This window comes from Mucor velutinosus (assembly GCF_035048745.1).
Source record: "Mucor velutinosus strain NIH1002 chromosome Unknown tig00001544, whole genome shotgun sequence".
NCBI lineage: Eukaryota > Fungi > Mucoromycota > Mucoromycetes > Mucorales > Mucoraceae > Mucor > Mucor velutinosus.
In genome coordinates this window covers 1,303,213-1,321,405 of record NW_027041908.1, presented here as the reverse complement: position 1 = coordinate 1,321,405, position 18,193 = coordinate 1,303,213, and the positions used below count along the sequence as shown (strand labels likewise).

Below are 18,193 nucleotides of genomic sequence, written 5' to 3'. Positions count from 1 at the left end.
TTAACCCAGACAAATATAAAAGCGCGGTTGGTTAAGTGGTATAATCTTCGCCTGCCACGCGAAGGGCCGGGGTTCGATTCCCCGACCGCGCATTTTTTTTCGTCAAGGAAAAATGGTGTCCTTAGACATTTTTGGTTCGTATTGAACGCATCATCTCAATTTTTATTCATCGTTTTATAGTATGTAGCGTAGGAACAGCCTGGAGGCCGACGAAGCAAAGCTGCTTTTAATATTGTGCTGTAGATGCACATTTTGCGTTATTGAATTTCAGTAAAAGTGTAACGTGATGGTGATCTCGAAGCAATCCCTATGAAAATCGACATCGTCCAATATCAACCATGAGAATTTAGGCTGTTGGGTTCGATAGTAGATCTCGCATTCAATAAGCATATATTTAAAAGCACTAGAATGAAGGTACACTTTATTTTGCACTTTATTCAAGTAAATCATTGTCTTGATCACCAAGTATTCAATCACAATTATAATGACGGCCATCATATCCCACAGCGAAATTTGAAATACAAATTGCTCGTGAATATGCTGATCTCAGTAGACGAAATGCACAATTATCACTTTACTCATAACTGCAAGTGACGCTTATAGTAAGTCTAATATGATTAACTGAGTATATTATACCTATCGAATATGTGCCCTAGATTAATGCTTGTATCTGTCTATTGTCTGAAGCTATTGAATGTTATTGACGTATCTTTCGAAATGATACTAGTCTTTAATATATGTACTGGAAAAGTATGAAAGAAAAACAACGAAAGTGGCCAGTGAAAGGCCAGAAGCCGAGAACATAACGCATCTAATTCGACATTTGTTAACGTTGACCTATAATTAGAGGGTTTTACCGTAACGAAGCAAAGGTGCAAGACCTAGTATTCAAACAGCAAATTCGGCTCTTTTTCCTATTGTTGATAAGCTTACCATCAAAAATATCAAAATTTGCATGAATTAACTTCACCAACATCAACATGCCTCCTATTCGAATTAGAAATTGCACAGACTGCAGAACTGCCCTCCCAGAAGACTTCAGCTACCAAAGATGTGATTCATGCCGTGTAAATAAAAGTTCCTAAAACGCAAAACACAGCCAAATTGAATAGTTTTCAAGTCTTTATATTTTGACATGCAGACCTTTCTGAGCCACCGGAATGACGCCAAATTGTTGTATTCGAGTAGTAGTAACTTCCTGACACCGTTGCTCAACTTTTTGGGACCAAAAAAAAACATGGCCAAAATTCCACTGAAAACCATGAGGGGTACCTCATGGTTTTTTACGAAAATTAAACGATCGCCTTTTCACCTTGAAAATATAGACTTTTACTATGGTATATATTAATTCAAAACGCTTCTCTCGATTCAAAGCAACTTCTGAAACCACTTTTATGGGGGTTTCATATGCAAAATATGGCTATTTTCGCTAAAAACCTCATTTCATGTTCTGCCAAATTGCTCAATAGCTTCATTCAAAGCACGTATTATAATTAGTGTCATTGGAAAGCGTCTTGAAAAGTACTCCAAGAATGTATTAGGAAGCGTAGGGTGATCTTCACAATCCATATAGTCGAATCTCGCAAAAGAATTCAATCAAGTCGAAAAAGGACAACATCTGACCAATCTTGAACAAAAAAAAGAAGCTGAATTTGGATTGATTTTGGCAGGCTTCGCTGCTGGCTGGCTCAAATGCCTTTCTGATGGTGACAATGATGATTCCTGCGATGCTGATTAAATGGGAATTATAGATTTGAAAGGACAATCGCTTAACCTGTATTCTTATTTCTTCGGTCTTTCTGGGAGGTTTTCTCTATAAAGATATCTTTTGTAATGACTATCTTTTGAAAAAATCGCTGTAGATCGTAGACGTCCTGTATTTACGCATGTCCAGTTTTATGTCGCCATCATGGGAGCAACATCAGCGAATAAATGACCAAAAAAAAAGTGGCATGAACGAAGAAAGCCTGGCGTGCAAATGCTGCAAAAAACTTGAACTCTCTTTCGCATCGTCTCAGTAATAGCTTTCGTTTGATACCAGTGTATAAGCAAAGGGGGGGATGCAGACAGGAATATCGCCGCCCCGAACTCTGATACAACTTTTCTTTTACTATTAATTGAATGTTTAAGATCTATTTGATATACTAGTTTAAAATATCTTCAGCGAGAACCTGCAGGGCGACGCCGTCATCGAGCGTAGCGAGATTGATTGAATAGTAAGTTATACAGATTAAGCAATGATAGTCTTCTGTGTTAGAAAAGCTATGGTGACCTTTACGCTGTTGCCGTATTGGATACACAAAATCAGCTACCATCATAGCCCAATTGATGCTTCACCGACATATATAGATCTTGGTGATGAGGTCAGGGATGTATATTTTCACTAACACTAGAGATTCAGTGAAGGGAGGCTTGGCTGGAATTCATGAAACACATTAAAGGATTCAACATTGGAGACAATACGAGAGGTTTCAGCAGCAATGTTCTCACTCGATTCCAATAAGATAATACCCACAAAATTGATGAGGTCCTGAATGCGAAATAACTTCTGGGTCGTTAAATTGCTGACTTGAGGGCAAATCCATTCATTTATTAAAGAAAACTCATGCGACATTTCTAGGCCGTACTTGCAAGATAAGAGCGAGCACTAGCACCAAGGCTACAAGTCTATCTGTATGTCATTACAAAGCGGGCAGTAACCATGATCCGTCAACTTGTTTTTTGATTTATACAATTCAACACAAGGAAGACGAGATGGGGGCTTTTCATAGGCAAAACCTAGAGGTTTCAGACCATTAAATAGGCAATTGAATTGAATAAAGACATATACAACCACTTTGTCAGATTTGACCAACTTTTTTTATAGATCTTCAGGCACAAGTTGTCTTTAACAAAGATAACATTCCATAACACCACTTGAGGAGGCAAGATACCATACAGAAAGTGCGACTATTTGCGTAGTATTCATCCGCATGATATGGTACACGGAAAGAAAAATCGCTCGATTCTCGTACAGGGTGCCTCGTACTTTGTCAGTGGCAAGAATGCGCTAAAATATGCATGTCTTGATATTAAAACCTGTGTTTCAAACTTAAGATTCGAGTAGGAACCGTTATGATCAGGCATTAAATTTTCGCTTAAATGGTTAAACATTTCATTTACAACTTAATTTTATCGAAAAAGGATAAGAAACACAGAGCTCCATGGGTTGAAACTTGAATCACATCAACAGCCGTGAAGATTCTCGGTTGATTATTATTCTGTTTCAAATATACAATATGCATGAAACCAAGAGAAAAGCATTTTGTTGAGTTCAAGCGATTTTGTGCCTGGCAGATTAGCAAGTGTAACAAGCTTCATGGTAGGGCCAGCCTAAATAGCAAAGCTTTGACCCACATAAATGATGTAGATTTCAAATTCTTTCTTACACATTAGCATGGATTGTCATACAAGACGCAACCTGGACAATAACTCTTTACAAACAAAGATTGGCTTTCAAATGCTGAAGCTGTTCGTTTTCTAAAAAAGGCCCTTGTACAGTTTACTTGTAGAACAATAGAAAATAATAGAGATCGACATGCCATCATGTTCATATTACTATTCTTTTTACTCTCATCTCAGAATCTGAATGAAAGAACTGGAAAAATGAGGTGAACACTAGATGAGATGTACAAAAGGAAGGCTGCATCAAGCGAGATTAATCTTACTCAAACACGTAAAATACAAATATAGAAATTTGTAAGCATTTTAGTAAGTTTTAAATCAGTGAACGTTTTGGATCGAGGCGCAATCATCCGTCATCTATTTTTTTTTGAGGGAGGAAAGGAAAGCATGATATTCAGGTTTTTTTTTTTTTTTTTTTTTTTTTTTTTTTTTTTTCGCTGATCCCTTATTTACATGTCTTGTATAGCTATCGACGGTTTGCGCCGAATGACACACTACATAATCTAATTTCATCTTGCATCAAATAAAGTTTCTTTGTTCGTAATGTCAATATTGCTCAACTTGAAAATGTTGATTAACTGAATCTAAAGTAGATGTATATTTATAGCAGTGCAGTGATGGATTACTGTCAGCGCCATGATGTGAGAGAAGCGACACAGTGTGAGCGAGCATCAAGACGAATTTCACGTGCACTCACATAATGCGAGTAAATGATTTTTTTTTGTTTTAATCAATAATTTCCGTTTTCAATAAAAGAGTGTAAAATGTGGAAACGTGTCAGTTATGATTATATGGTTTAAACGGTAACTTGATTTGATTTTCAGGGGCAATTTTAAAATTTGGTTTCTTCGGAGCATGTTTGTAATCACCGCGCAAAACAAGCTTTCATATACAACCACATTTACCTAATGTAGGATATTATTATAACATTGGCATTATAAATAGATCAAACCAACACTATAGTCTTTGGCTAACCAGGTAAAAAAACAAACTGGATACGAAAAAAAAAAGAAGATTTGATTAAAAATTAACTAGGATAACCAGTGAGAGGGCAAGATTTGAGCGGATATTCCTTTAATTAGAAGAAGGGCGATGTTATCCTTTAAGCTTGCTTAGTTATAGGCTCCAATCTTACCATGTTGCACACGATGGGCAATTCAGAGCACGCACGCCCTGTGTGATAATAGAATATATAATGGTAATGGGTTTGTGACTAATGGGAAAAAAAGAAGCCAAACAGTTCAACGACATGTACATGTATTTGAACATTATTTGATCTGCAAGAAAAACTGGTATGAAACGTGGCGTGATAAATAAATGATTTTTATTAAAGATTAAGGGGCGAGGGAGGAGTGGGGTTAAATGACAGTAATTTGAATCTCTCCATTATGTTCAAGAGACAGAGGTGCTGTTCCGAGACCCATACCAGTTGTAAATATTGTATATTTTTAGTGTGACAGATCCCTCTTTTGGTGATTATGCACACATTTTGTATAATCCTTGCTTCCAACAACGCACGTCCGTCATTATAACGATGCGTTGCCAGCTTGAAAAGATAAAGAAGGTGTGCAAGTACTACATTTGTTTCACTATGCAGATCATTTCGAGCATTTCATCTGGTTCATTGTGTTGTATATAGAGATCAATTAACCCATCAACAAAAGGAAGCAGTAAGGGTTCGAAAAAAGAAGGTTAAGCTTTACTCATATCTAGTTTTTTTTTCTGACTCTGGTTGTTGTAACTTATATAGGGGATCCAACTATAAAAAAGATACACCCGCTCAGTGGCCTACATTGCTGCTTTGCCTCTCGCCCTTTCTCTCTCTCTCTCTCCATGTCTTCTATAAAAGATGTTCTGCCCCTCAACCTTATTGTCGTTCATTTCGACATCCGCCTTTTAGCTTGCTTATAAAGATCTCTAGATCCAAACGAGAAAGCTTCTTTTTCTCTTTTGGTTTTCGTCTTTTTTTATTCCACCTTTCTGCCATCACATTGCAAACATGAACTCTACTCACGAATCAAAAGAATGGCACCAAGCTGCTACATTGCAGCACCCAATGAGTGACAGCAATGTCTCTCAATCACCTCAGTTACAGCATTACTCTCCAATGCCAACAATGGATCACCATAGTTACGGTCAATCATTTCCTCAGGGCCCTATGCATCCACCTGTGTAAGTATTCGACCTTTTTTGAGTGATGTCTTTCCAATGAAAAATCACACACATTGATGGTGCAACATTGCACGCAGCTTGTTGAAAAACTATTATCGTTCATGTCTATTAACACAGTTTGATATATACATTATAGTCATCATCATCACCAGCTTCCACCTTCAAACAATTACTTGCCTGCTGGAAAATCAGAATCAGATCCTCGCTTACCTGGGTAATTACACACACAATAGTTTAGTATTTTTATATCTATTTTTTTTTTTTACTAACCTGCTTAATCTGACGACTAGTATGATGGCTCTTTCTCAACCTGGTACACCTCGCCCAAGTCACCACACTTCCCCAATCTCAAAAAAAGCACATGCTAATTATACCACCTCATCATTCCATGCTGCTCCTTATGCTCATCCTGCACTTGCTCGCAAGAGAGGACGAAGTGAATTATTCTCTACTGAACTTGGTCCATTCTTCAGTTCCACAAAGCCTGTTGACAATTTGTATGCATTGGATAGATCTACATTGTAAGTGCCTCGTCAGAGAGACAAGTAAAGCATATCACTCATCCAATACTCTCCTCCAGATTGACTATTCGCATTCAAGCCAAGATGGACAGAGGCTTCTTTTTGGCTGATAATGATTGGACCTGTTACCGCAGAAACTACTTCCAAGTGAGTGGCGCTTTTGCCATCCATGGTTTAAATCATTATTACGCCGAGCAAGAAACGCAATGTTTGGTTCAAGTAGATGGCGTCTTTCATCCTGTTCACAACTTTTCAATGAACATCTCGGCCCGTGTTTCGAATAGCGATAAAAAGATCGAATTGGTTCAACACACTCCTAAGAGAGATAAGGGTCCCCAATCTACACCTTCTGCCAAGCTGATCATGCCTGGTGGTAACTTGAGCATGAGCTCTGTTGGCGCTAATCAGAGCATCGTTACCTTTGAAAGAATCCAATTCAAAACAGCCACCGCAAACAACGGCAAAAGAAGAGCTGCTCAGCAGTACTACGTGTGTTTGGTCGATCTCTATGCTGAAATTGAAGGTAACAAGAAGATCAAGATTGCTTCTTGTCAATCTGCCCCCTTGGTGGTACGTGGCCGCAGCCCAGGTCATTACTCTGACAACCATGATCGCTATGAAGGCAGCAGTAACCCAATGCCCATGAGCGCTGGCACCCCCACTGGTCCTCCACCTCCACCTCCTCAACATCACCAACACCAAGATGATCGTTATGGTCCTGCTTCTGTTGCCAATGCTCCCTTCCCAAGACCTCCCATGACTCCACCCGGTGTAATGGGGCCCGATTATGGCTCGCCTTATCCTTATCAAGCATACCCTACCAACTATCCTCACTTTTCAGGTGGACAAGGGCCTATACAACCTGGCATGATGCCTCCTACACCCACTGGACAACATCCATCTCATCATCATCACCACCCTCAACAACAGCAACCACCTCAGCAGCAACAACAACAGCATAACGGTGGTTCTTATATGGTACCCAGCATGACATCAGATCCATCTTCATCCGAGACTTCATCCCCTGATCTTTATAACGGAGAATTCGGCCATGGAAATAACGGAGGAGCACCCGCACCTAGTAACAGTGTGTTGCACGACGAGGCCAATAAGCTGAGCCATTCTCAACATCAACAGCCCCAATTGCCCCATCCTCATCATAACCATCATGGTATGAGCAATATGCATATGCCTACAATGGATAACAATGATTGGCGTGGACGTATACCTAGTGGACATCCATCTCCTGCTATTGGATATGAACAACAGCAACAGCAGCATTCATACTTTTCTCAACCTCCCACAAACCCCAATGGCCCAAGTGCATTCTCCAACACCTCTGCGCCAACTACACCTTATGGCGGCCCTGCCCCTTCTAATGGCGCTGTGGGTGGACCAAGAAAGTACACAACTGGCCCTGCTGCCATCCAGCAACAAGCATCTTAAAAAACCTTTTTACATTTTAGTTATGACACCTTCTTAATACCACCAAAACAACCCTATTTAATCATTGTATAAGCTTTTTCTTTTCTTTATATGTAATTTCCCTCAAGACCATGCTATTTCACCGCTATTTTCATGCTTCTTTTTCTCTTATTTATATATTATAAATCTACTTTTATTGTTACCATTAAAAAATTGTTTCTTTTTTGACATTTACATGCAATGTTACACTTTTCATGTACACGCAACACATTGATGATCTTTGAACAACCTCCTTTTTTTTTTTTTCTTTCAAAATGAAGCCGTGAAAGGATACACGAGTAAGGGTCATTTTCGACAGCTTGTACGATTTTGCTGGCACTCTAGTCGGTATGTTTCACTTTAATCGTTGCACACAACCATGGACAGAGTGTCATAGCGTTATTGAGCTGTTTACGGTGGTATAGTTACATTTGTGCGCTGACGCTCAATGTGACTACTGGGAAGAGCTTGAGCAAGATGAACAGGAGCAGTATTGAGGCGCATTTTCCACTCAAGCGCTATTGTGTGTCATGATGGCTTTGGAATGGGAACGCTTTGATAGTATACTGCAACGCGAGCAACTGGATTCCATCCTCAGCAACCAGCCATTCATCCTATCTTTTCTGAATCAATTACACACAGTAAGAGAGAACATGCTTTCATTCAATGTCAAGATGGTTATATATAACCCTCATAGCGTATACTTAGAATCTGAAAGAGCTGAACACGTCAAATCAATGCTACGAGATCTATCCCCAAGCAGGGCCACTATTGACCCGAGCCTCAGTAATACATTTTTAAGCACATGCAATGCACCTGTTGGATTAATCAGATGCCGTCAGATACACCCCTATATAGGTCATGATCCCAACATCACAAAACTAGTATTATCTTGTCTGCTGGAATATGCTAAATTAGATCTCGATCCTTTTATGCACGATGAAACTATGCCAAAGTAATCTCTGCATGACAAGGATGCTTGTTTACATGACTGACATTTGAACTTATAGATCTAATCTGTGGTGCATCATTCGACTACGGCGACTCATCCATGTAGCAACCGAAACATCGCCTGATTTCATCGTTCAACTATCGGCACGCCTGGATAAACAAACCAACAGCAGTGCTATCGTATCGAATAGCAGGATTTCGGAAGCTTGTTTGGGTCTAGTGCACGAAGAAAGGGCCTTTCCTGTCATTGAGCGATTCGTTCGACTTGCACTACCGCAGCAAGGCATGGTTGATCCCGCCCATTTCGATCCACCTCGGCTGTTGTTGCCTGATCAGTTATTGCGTCATTTAGCAGTGGATAGCGCTCTGCATAAACATGTAATCGCATGTTGGTCAAATGATCTGAAATCGAGGTATTTTAGCTCATCTTGTGTATGTGTGGATGTTTCAGCTAAAGGGATATCGGCTAGGCTCCTGTTGAATTACAATGAACTGCTGGATACTGAACTCCTAGATTTGATTTCAGAGTTCATCGAGTCGGATCAGTACCAAGATCTCCATACAATGCAACACAGTATCAGCCAACATCACCTCTTGCAAGTCACCATCACTTGTCCCATTTTGAGCAGGATGTTGGTGACCAAATTAGCATCATACACTGTTTTGCTGTCGAACTGGAAGGTCGTACGCCTCATGCAGAGTGTATATCGTATTCTGGAGGCAGGGCCATCATGCAAGCTATTTACAGAATTCATGCCGCATCAATTTGACTCGATATCCAGATTTATCTACAGCGGGCCATTGGATAGCGTTGAATCTAGGAGAAATACAGTTTGGTGTGTATCGCTCGCGTCCATCCGAGATGTGTGGCCGCTTGTGCGCATGTTAGTGAAGTGGAATCAGACATCTGACCTATGGACTTGTGTGGTAGTAGAATTAGTCCTTTATATACGATGACTATGCTAACGTTACTTTCTGGGTGGGTAGCTGGAAGATGCTCTTACTCACATCAACTGGATTATTTGTCCAACAAGAGACAACCGAGAGTCTCAATCATTTTGTGATCTAAAAAGCTGGATTCAGTCAAATCGAGGTACCTTTCAGAGGGAGGGGCAGGGGAATTGTTTTGCCAGCACGCAGTTTGATAAACGCGTTTTCGATTAGGAAAGGATCTTTTTTACAACCTGGCCAGACTATGGCGTACATTATTCAGCAGCAATGCAATTATTCTCTCCTTGTTTGTCATATCGATACTTGATCACTTGCATGTGGATCAGCAAATATCGTTGGTACTACACGCACAATCACTTGTAGCACATTTTCAGGAAAAATAACCCAACTTTTTGGTATATTGCCATAGATTCAACAAGTCTACTTTGCCTCGGGGGAGAACAGCAACGACATGATCATGTAAGTGATGGCCATAGTTTCGTGAGCACCAAAAAATCAACTAAAAAGTCAATATGGATCTAGTGCCCAGAACGAAAAGAGGCCGTATATTTGGATTCTGTTGGATTCTCTGGATGAATTGAAATCGTCATTGTCCTCATCATCCACGATAAATATCCCACATCTCATAAACCATATTCATGTGCATTTATCGAATTAAACTCTAACTCGGATACAGCACCTCTCGCTTTTGTTCATGCTGTTGAGTTTTATACACACACCAGAAGATCTTGTTTAGTGCAACAGATGACAATGTACGAGGGTTAGATTGTGCCACCTAATTTCACTAGTGCTACATTGCACACTTTCTGTTGCATTCTTTTATTATCACAGTTTCACCGAAAAAGTGCTTGTGTAGCTACCGTCTTTTCAGAAAACTGGATCTAAACGCATAGGTGGCACAATTTCAGCCTTCATCTCTTTTTGATTTTGGTAATTGATTGGAACGAGTCTAGTACCTGGAATTATACACTCTGCTAGAGTTGAGGACACCCATAGATCATACAAGGATTTGCTCATTATGCGGTTATGTGAGACACCGACATCTAGGTACTGATATCATCATTAGATGCTTGGAATGGCAATGAAGCAATCAATAGCGCTCTGTGCGCACTCTGAGATACCTTTTTGCCGATTTTAGTTTATGACATTGTTGATAGAAATCATATTAGACAGCCCCACCTGCATTGCTTATCATGAGTGGCATCAAATGCCGAGCAATTGTCCTTTTTGTTAAAAAGCAGATATTGACTATGCAACATTTCAAGCCATCTATAACGGGTGCAATTTGAATAACAATGCTAGATGGGTATTAGTGGGTATTACAAAGAGTACGTGGCTGTAGGGTCTACTAACAATTGCATTTTGTATGTAACGGCGTGTTGTCAACGATGATTTAGCGTCTACAATAAGTCGATTTGATGAGCTTTCTATTACAGCACTGGTTTGTGAAATACGTCAATGATACAGAAGCTGAAAAAAAGAAGGGTAAGTGATAAAACGTATTACAGCATGTGGCCACCATTGACGCCTGAATGTTATATCGTCATTTTTCTCCTCCCAAAATTTTCTTATCGGTTACAATGACCCCTAGGCATGAGTAGCAATAGCATTCAGGTTCATTGACATAATGATAGAGAATCTTTCGTTTGCGATGCTCAGCTGTACGCCAGCACTGGACCATACACAACTCAATGTGGCGTTTTTAAAACTATTTATACAGCTTTTTTTAATAGAGGCTTTCATTCATTGAACCGGCGTCTATAGCATAATTCGGGTTGCATGCAAGATTGAGACTAAGGGGATGAACAATCATTTGCAAATCCATCCTTCATGTAAACGCATCTCAACAGCCAACAGGCGCAATGATTTACTAAAGAGCTCAGAAAACACATAAACAAAGCATCCAGGTTCGGTCAGTTGATCACTATGATTAGACGCCATGACACTGGAAAACCTGTTTATAGTTGGTTTTAGAAGGGTGTGTAATCAGTCTACTTTCTTTCCTCCCCATTTCCTATATTATAAAAATCGTCTGTATTCCATGTCTAGAAGTCGTATACAGAAACAGTTGTCTGGCTGCAATTGTTAGATGTGGACATGTCTTTGACAAAACATGATACGTATAGTTTGCTTTCTCTGCGTTAAATCTTACTGTAATACATTCTGTTCAACATTGGACAAGCATTGAGTAATGGGCGCGGCCAATGTCCAGTCTGTAAATCACAAATTGTGGACTCTTTCTCTTTTAGACTACATTACTTTCGAACCTACCCTTCCAAAAGCGAGTACCTTGATAGTTAAGAGTGCATCAATTTGAAGAAGAAATTCTGTGAAGCAAACCAGAGATTACCTACACTACAATTAGTCCTATCAGACACCACGAGCAAACTAAATTCCTTATGCCAAATACAAAATGCCACATCTTCACAGCACAAAGAAGTCAAGGCTGCACTGGAGATTGCACCAAAATCGATTAAAAGGCTAAAAAAAAAGACGTCGAACACCTCAAACGAGCTAAAGACGGATTATTTAAACGTAATGATAAACTCAAGGCTTCAAATCAAATTCTCACCAAAAATCTCAAGACATCGGAAAGCTTGCGCCAGATTTTGATAGAGCAGCAGGTATCTAGGGATGTGCAATCAGGTCAAGGTACGCTGGGTAATATTGTTTCAAGTTTAGACAATTTACAAGCAAGGCAGATATCTCAAAAGGACTGCCTAGATCTGAAGAGAAACCATCAGGATCTCGTCATAAAGGAAAGGCTTGTAGAAAAAACCTGAATGGCCTTACACTGCAGCAGGAAGGCTTGAGCTGCACAAAGGATTTAGTAAATACTCAAAGACTATACAAGCAATTGATTGAGGCACTATCAATTGAAACCAACTCAAGCACAAAAAGAAAGATATAGTGAATGAAAGTGGTCTCTGCAACATTTATCCTAACGTGATAAGTTTATAGTCCCTAGACACTTTTACAACTTAATATAGAAGCTGAGTTGCCAGGCATTTGTCAGACATGGTTCATATCATAACATAATAAATGTTCAGTACTTTTGCACTTTACAATCCTAATATGGAACCTGAGTTTCAAGGCATCTATCAGACCTGGCTCATATGAGAATAATGATTTTACAATCAATCAACAAAAACCACTGTAATTTCTACCCTCTTTCCTCTGCTCAATGCTGTCAATGTTTTATTTGAGCGACGTCTCAGAGCCTCAGAGATTTCATTACTTACTGCAGACATTTTATGCAACCCATGCATTGTCAATGTCCAGACTAACGTTATTAAATATAGAATGCAAGACGATGTCATTATAAACAATAGTGCTATGACCTTCTACCTACTTTCTATACGCTTCGAGGGCATTTACTACTGTATTGCCTTATGAAAAGGGCATGAGTTTTCCAGCTGGCCCCACCAGCCAAAATTAATTCAAACCCAGAATCATAGTCTGTTCCAGATTGGACATATTTTGATAATTTTGGACTCGATCGAGCTATTTTTGCAGATTCGACTAAGTGAAGTATGATAATCACCCCATGCTTCCTTAAGCTTTCCTGGAGTACTTTTCAAGGCGCTTCCAATGGTACTAAGTAAAATAGATGTTTTGAATACACTTATTAAATGATTTGTAAAAATATGAAAAGAGGTTTATGGCCAAAATGTCGAAATTTTACATATCAAAGTCCCACAAAGATAATTTCAGAGGTTGCTTTGGATTGATAGAAACATTTTGATTCAAGATATACCATAGTAAAAGTCTCCATTATCAAGATGAAAAATGCGATCGTTTGATTTTCGATGAAAACCATGAGGGATACCTCATGCTTTTTGGTCGATTTTTGACCATGTTTTTTTGGTCCCCAAAAAGTCGAGCAAAAGTGTCAGAAAGTAACTGCCAGATGAAAGCAACCATTTGGGGCTATTCTGACGATCTAAAACGGCCTTGAACGCAAGAAAATTCAGCTCAAATGCACTCATATTTTGCTGTATTAGGGACACTAAGGACTAAAAAGTGGGAATACCAGTATGCTGCTTGCCCGTATATGAAGTAGCTACGTGTATATGGATGTAGAACATCACATAAGAATCAGATCCACAGATAATATGAAGGGTTGCTATGTGTAAGTGGAGGGTCAAAATGAAAGTAGCAGTATTTTGATAAAATACGCAAGAGAAATCAGTAGCACGAGCTGCCGCTGCGCAGGTTGGTTCTCTACCTTCGCTACGCTTCGGTGAGAACCATCCGAAGCATAAACACTCATATGATTAGTGATTATATATCAATCAACAATCAGGGTTCCTCTTCTAACATTTTAGCTATATTAATTTTGGGATATTAGCCAAAGGCCCGCGGCAGCGCGAGCCGTTTGAACGTAGGTTGGTTTCCACCGAAGCGAAGTGTAGGTCAGGAAACCACCCGAAGTGCTGAAAGGCTCGTATGATTAGAGATTTTATATCAAATTGCTATCAATCCACATACTACAAATGCTATCTAACATTTTAGCTAATTAATTTTGCAACATTAGCCAAAGGCCCGCGGCAGCGCGAGCAGGTTGAACGCAGGTTAGTTTCAACCGAAGCAAAGCGTAGGTCAGGAAACCAACCAAAGTGTCGAAAGGCTCGTAATATATAGTAAAAAGTATTGCCTAAGGTTTCAGGGCCTACAAATAAAAACATCAACCACGCTCATTCCTAGTACAGATGTCTTCTTACTACAAGACCATCGTACTGTATTACATGGAACAACCAAAAGTGAGCTTTGAAATAATGATGCTTTTACTTTGAAAGCAACATGCGCCTACTATAACTCAATTTTCCAAGAGAAACGGCGGTGGAAATAGAATGGGTTTGTTGCTGAGAAATAGATGAATTTTGAAACAAGTAAACTTTGAGTGATGAGCTTCATATAAAAACCACATGTTAATCAGGAGCGGTTTCGAGCAATAGATCGATAGAAGAAATGTTTCAGTATAGCCTTAAAAGCAAGGTTCTCCATCATGTCAAGTATCTATTGATAACTTGAAACCAGCAAGTTAATATGGCCCTTTTCGTACGCTCCGATTTTTAAAATGCTCGGTCAAATTCATACATGTGTCGTGTACACATGCCAAGGCTAAACGGAGCTTCAATTTCTATTGTTCTGAATGATGATCCATAGGATTCCGAAATCTATCGACCTTCAAATTACGCGTTTCTTGATAGTAACCATCCCTTCAAACTTATATGAAACTTGTAGAGAATTCAAAGGAGAATACAATGGTATTTATATCAAGTCTCTAGTGTACATTTTTTATTTGATATTTAATGAGATAAATTTTGCGATTTTTTCACTGTTTTCTAAAGATCAATCAGTATCTGTCATCAAAATATTTTGTCGAGCGTTACTAAACATTGTAGACCAAAAAATTTCCTATCAAATGAGCTATCGCTTGAAGCTCTGGCATAATTCTATCATGAAATATTGGCAATATTGTCCTGACCAAAAAAAGGCCACCCAATTTTTTCGCTTGCTATCACAGGCAGACTTTGAAGAAAAATCCATGATTTTGCATGATACCCTTTTTTGAGTATATCTCGACAAATAATCACCAAATTCGCACAAAACAAAGAGCATTCGATAGCTCTAGATTATATCCATTATAATGTGAGAGTTTAAAGTACCAGGTGTACATTCCCTTCATGAATTTGCTGAAAATCATATATTTCATGAGCTACAAGCAGGGGATAACCAAAACTTTTATTTATTTATCTATAATAACTATACTATCATATAGAGAATTGAAAAAGAAACAGAAGCTATTAAGTTTGAAGCTTTCGTTTACTTAGTAAAAATCAGAGATATGGCCCTTTGAAAATCGGTCATTTGGAACATTTTCCGTCATTACTCATTCGCATCACCTTAAATAACCACATATCAAGCATTCCCTATTCAAAAAATGTACCCTCTACAACTTTCACTACACATACATCTCACATTCATATAGTAATTTAAAAAGTTTTACTAGCAGCATCTATTCAAAATGAACTATTTTCTAAAATCTTTTTTTTTCTCAACAACCATTGCACCATCGTTTAGAGCGCAAGAGCGGGGCTTCAAAACCCGAAAACTTCGAAATCGGGGTCCGAATTAAAGAATAAACCAATCACAGCGAAGATATGGAATTCTTCTTTACATGTGGAATATAAAATGACCAAAAAGTTTATGTGCATACAAAAAGTAGTCCTTGGGTTTTCCAATCTGATTTCAATGTTGCTGTATATTGCCTAAGCAGATCAATCGATTGCTCTGAAAAGTTGTTAGATCTGATATATATATATATATATATATATATATTATATTATATTTTACATTATTGATGGTCTTTACACAATTAGCATTGGTTGAATCAAAGATGGGAAACGATAAAAAAAAAAAGAAGGGAAAAATCCAACCTAAGTAAAGAAGTGAATGCAAAGATGAGGTCTCTTTTTATTTTCGGGAAGGAAACTATTGAGAACGGTTTAATTTACAAGGCAACTATCAAACTTTACAAGAAAATCACTCTTTCTTACCAAGAAGAAGGACTGTGACAAGAAGATGACTTTGCACTGCATTGCAGTTGTTGCATGGCGATGGTGTTTGTTAGACAGTATCTACTTAGATTAGACGATGCAAACAAATATTATGACGCGAAGAAGGAGGTTATATGGAGATGATAGACGAAGAGGATGCTGGTCGTAAATGGGAAGAATTTGAATTTGGAAAAAGGATCAAGAACAAAAAAGGATAGTGTTTGGAAGGTTAATATTAAGAAGAGCTAACGACATTTCGTGTATGAAGGCAGCAAGCAACGATTTGGAGCATTTTTGTAGTAAATTAAAATTAGTCAAAAACTTTTTGCGAATGGTACAGGGTACGAATACTTGAGCTTAGGCCTGAAAAGCTTCACTCAAAGCTTTGAATCGAAAACTTACCATTATCATTATGAGGCAACGTTATTCAGATACAACATGGAACAGTAAATCCAAACAAAGAGATACAAGAGACCAATTAGTACGGTCTACAATCCATTTAAAAAATTTCGAGCAGTAATTTTACGGACGAGGTTGAAGGAAATGATGAAGCAGCACATCAAATACCGGACGAAAGAAGGGATTGAATAAGGAGGTGTGGACAGGCTTACTTGCTGCTATCAAATATTTATTTGAATAAATACTGATCTAATATATAAGGGCAATCATGATTCAACAGTGACCTTACTATGCCGTTGGTACCTGACGGTAGATTTAATTGTCTTCATACCATAACACTTGTTTCGTAGCCCATTCAAGCAGGTACAAATTTTATGCAAAAAGAACCACCATCTCCACAGGAAAGCATAAATAGGATAGTGGCTTGTACATGGTATTTTAAAAAGGCACATTTTTTTTAGCATCTCAAAAATTTGTTGAACCCTTCTTCAAAATTCTTACAGTAATATTAAATATGGTCAAGGTAATGTTATGGGCATCAGCGCCATCAAGCAGCGAAATACTGATACCAGATTGAAATAGACTATTGGTACTCACAGCGGTCATTTTCACTGGTAAGATTGCATTTTTCATGAATGCAATGTCATACTTACAAGACATACCATTGCTAGCGATGAAGCTTTGGCTGTCTCTTTGTTAAAGAAGACCAAGGAATTCACTGGAGCTCAACTTATCCGTACTCGTGATGCCAATAAGTTGGCTGAATGCGATATCATTGTGGACGTTGGAGGTGTTTACGATCCTGCCACTCATAGATATGATCACCATCAAGTAAGTGCTTCTACAGCAAAAAATGAATATGAACCCCTTGAATTAAACCTTGTTGTCGGGTAGCGTGGATTCACAGAGACATTTGACGATAAGCATCAGACAAAGTTAAGTTCTGCTGGTTTAGTGTACAAGCATTTTGGCAAGGAAGTTGTTATGCATCTCCTTGGCAAAGCTGAGGTGGATGACGATGTTGAAATGCTCTACCAAAAGACCTATCACGGCTTTGTTGAAGCTTTGGACGCCAACGACAACGGTATCAGTGCCTATCCCAACACCGTCTCACCTCTTTACAAGGAATCACCCACCAGTCTTTATCACAGAGTTGCAAAGAAGAACCCCAACTGGAACGAACCTATGACTGATGCTGAGATTGATGCTCGTTTTGTTGAAGCCTCTGACATGGCCGGTGCCGAATTAGCAGATTATGTAAAGGGCCTCCAAGTCTCTTGGTTGCCTGCTCGTTCTCTTGTCGTGGATGCTCTTGATAAGGCTGCCGAAGTGCATCCTTCTGGTCGTGTTATTGCTCTCGAACGTTCTTGCCCCTGGAAGGAACATTTGCTTGATTTGGAGAAGGAGCGTGGTTTAATGGAAGATAAGTCTGTCTTGTATGTTCTTTATCCTGAATCATCTCCCGAAGGTAACTGGCGTATTCAATGTGTCCCTCTTCGCCCTGAAGGTTTTGAAAACAGAAAGAGCTTGCCTGAAGCTTGGAGAGGTTTCCGTGATGATGAATTGAGCCGTATTTCTGGTGTTGATGGCTGTATCTTTACTCATGCTGGTGGTTTCATTGGTGGCAACAAGTCTCGTCATGGTGCTTACGAAATGGCTAGACTTGCTATCGAATTGTAAATATATTAATTATGAATAATAAAGTATTCTGCTCGATTGAAACATGTA

At 39.0% G+C, this 18,193-nt stretch overlaps 3 protein-coding genes and 1 non-coding gene across 4 annotated transcripts; all 4 read left to right on the top strand.

Annotated features, from left to right (window-relative positions):
* Nucleotides 1–21: 21 nt before the first annotated feature.
* On the top strand, nucleotides 22–92 carry ATC70_005737. Its single transcript has one exon. It is a non-coding gene; the product is annotated as a tRNA-Gly (tRNA).
* A 5,351-nt stretch (nucleotides 93–5,443) lies between these two features.
* ATC70_005736 (uncharacterized protein) lies at nucleotides 5,444–7,583 on the top strand (the record flags this gene model as incomplete). Its single annotated transcript, XM_064825020.1, has 4 exons — nucleotides 5,444–5,616; nucleotides 5,753–5,830; nucleotides 5,907–6,137; nucleotides 6,197–7,583. 4 exons carry the CDS (start codon nucleotides 5,444–5,446, stop codon nucleotides 7,581–7,583), a joined length of 1,869 nt encoding a protein of 622 aa, XP_064680397.1.
* A 950-nt stretch (nucleotides 7,584–8,533) lies between these two features.
* On the top strand, nucleotides 8,534–9,463 carry ATC70_005735 (uncharacterized protein; the record flags this gene model as incomplete). The annotated part of the gene is made up of 4 exons (XM_064825019.1): nucleotides 8,534–8,556; nucleotides 8,612–8,965; nucleotides 9,023–9,388; nucleotides 9,442–9,463. 4 exons carry the CDS (start codon nucleotides 8,534–8,536, stop codon nucleotides 9,461–9,463), a joined length of 765 nt encoding a protein of 254 aa, XP_064680396.1.
* A 7,516-nt stretch (nucleotides 9,464–16,979) lies between these two features.
* Nucleotides 16,980–18,145, top strand: ATC70_005734 (F-box domain-containing protein; the record flags this gene model as incomplete). Its single annotated transcript, XM_064825018.1, has 4 exons — nucleotides 16,980–16,988; nucleotides 17,048–17,079; nucleotides 17,137–17,296; nucleotides 17,360–18,145. The coding sequence occupies 4 exons, from the start codon at nucleotides 16,980–16,982 to the stop codon at nucleotides 18,143–18,145; spliced, it is 987 nt and encodes a 328-aa protein (XP_064680395.1).
* Between the last annotated feature and the right edge of the window lie 48 nt (nucleotides 18,146–18,193).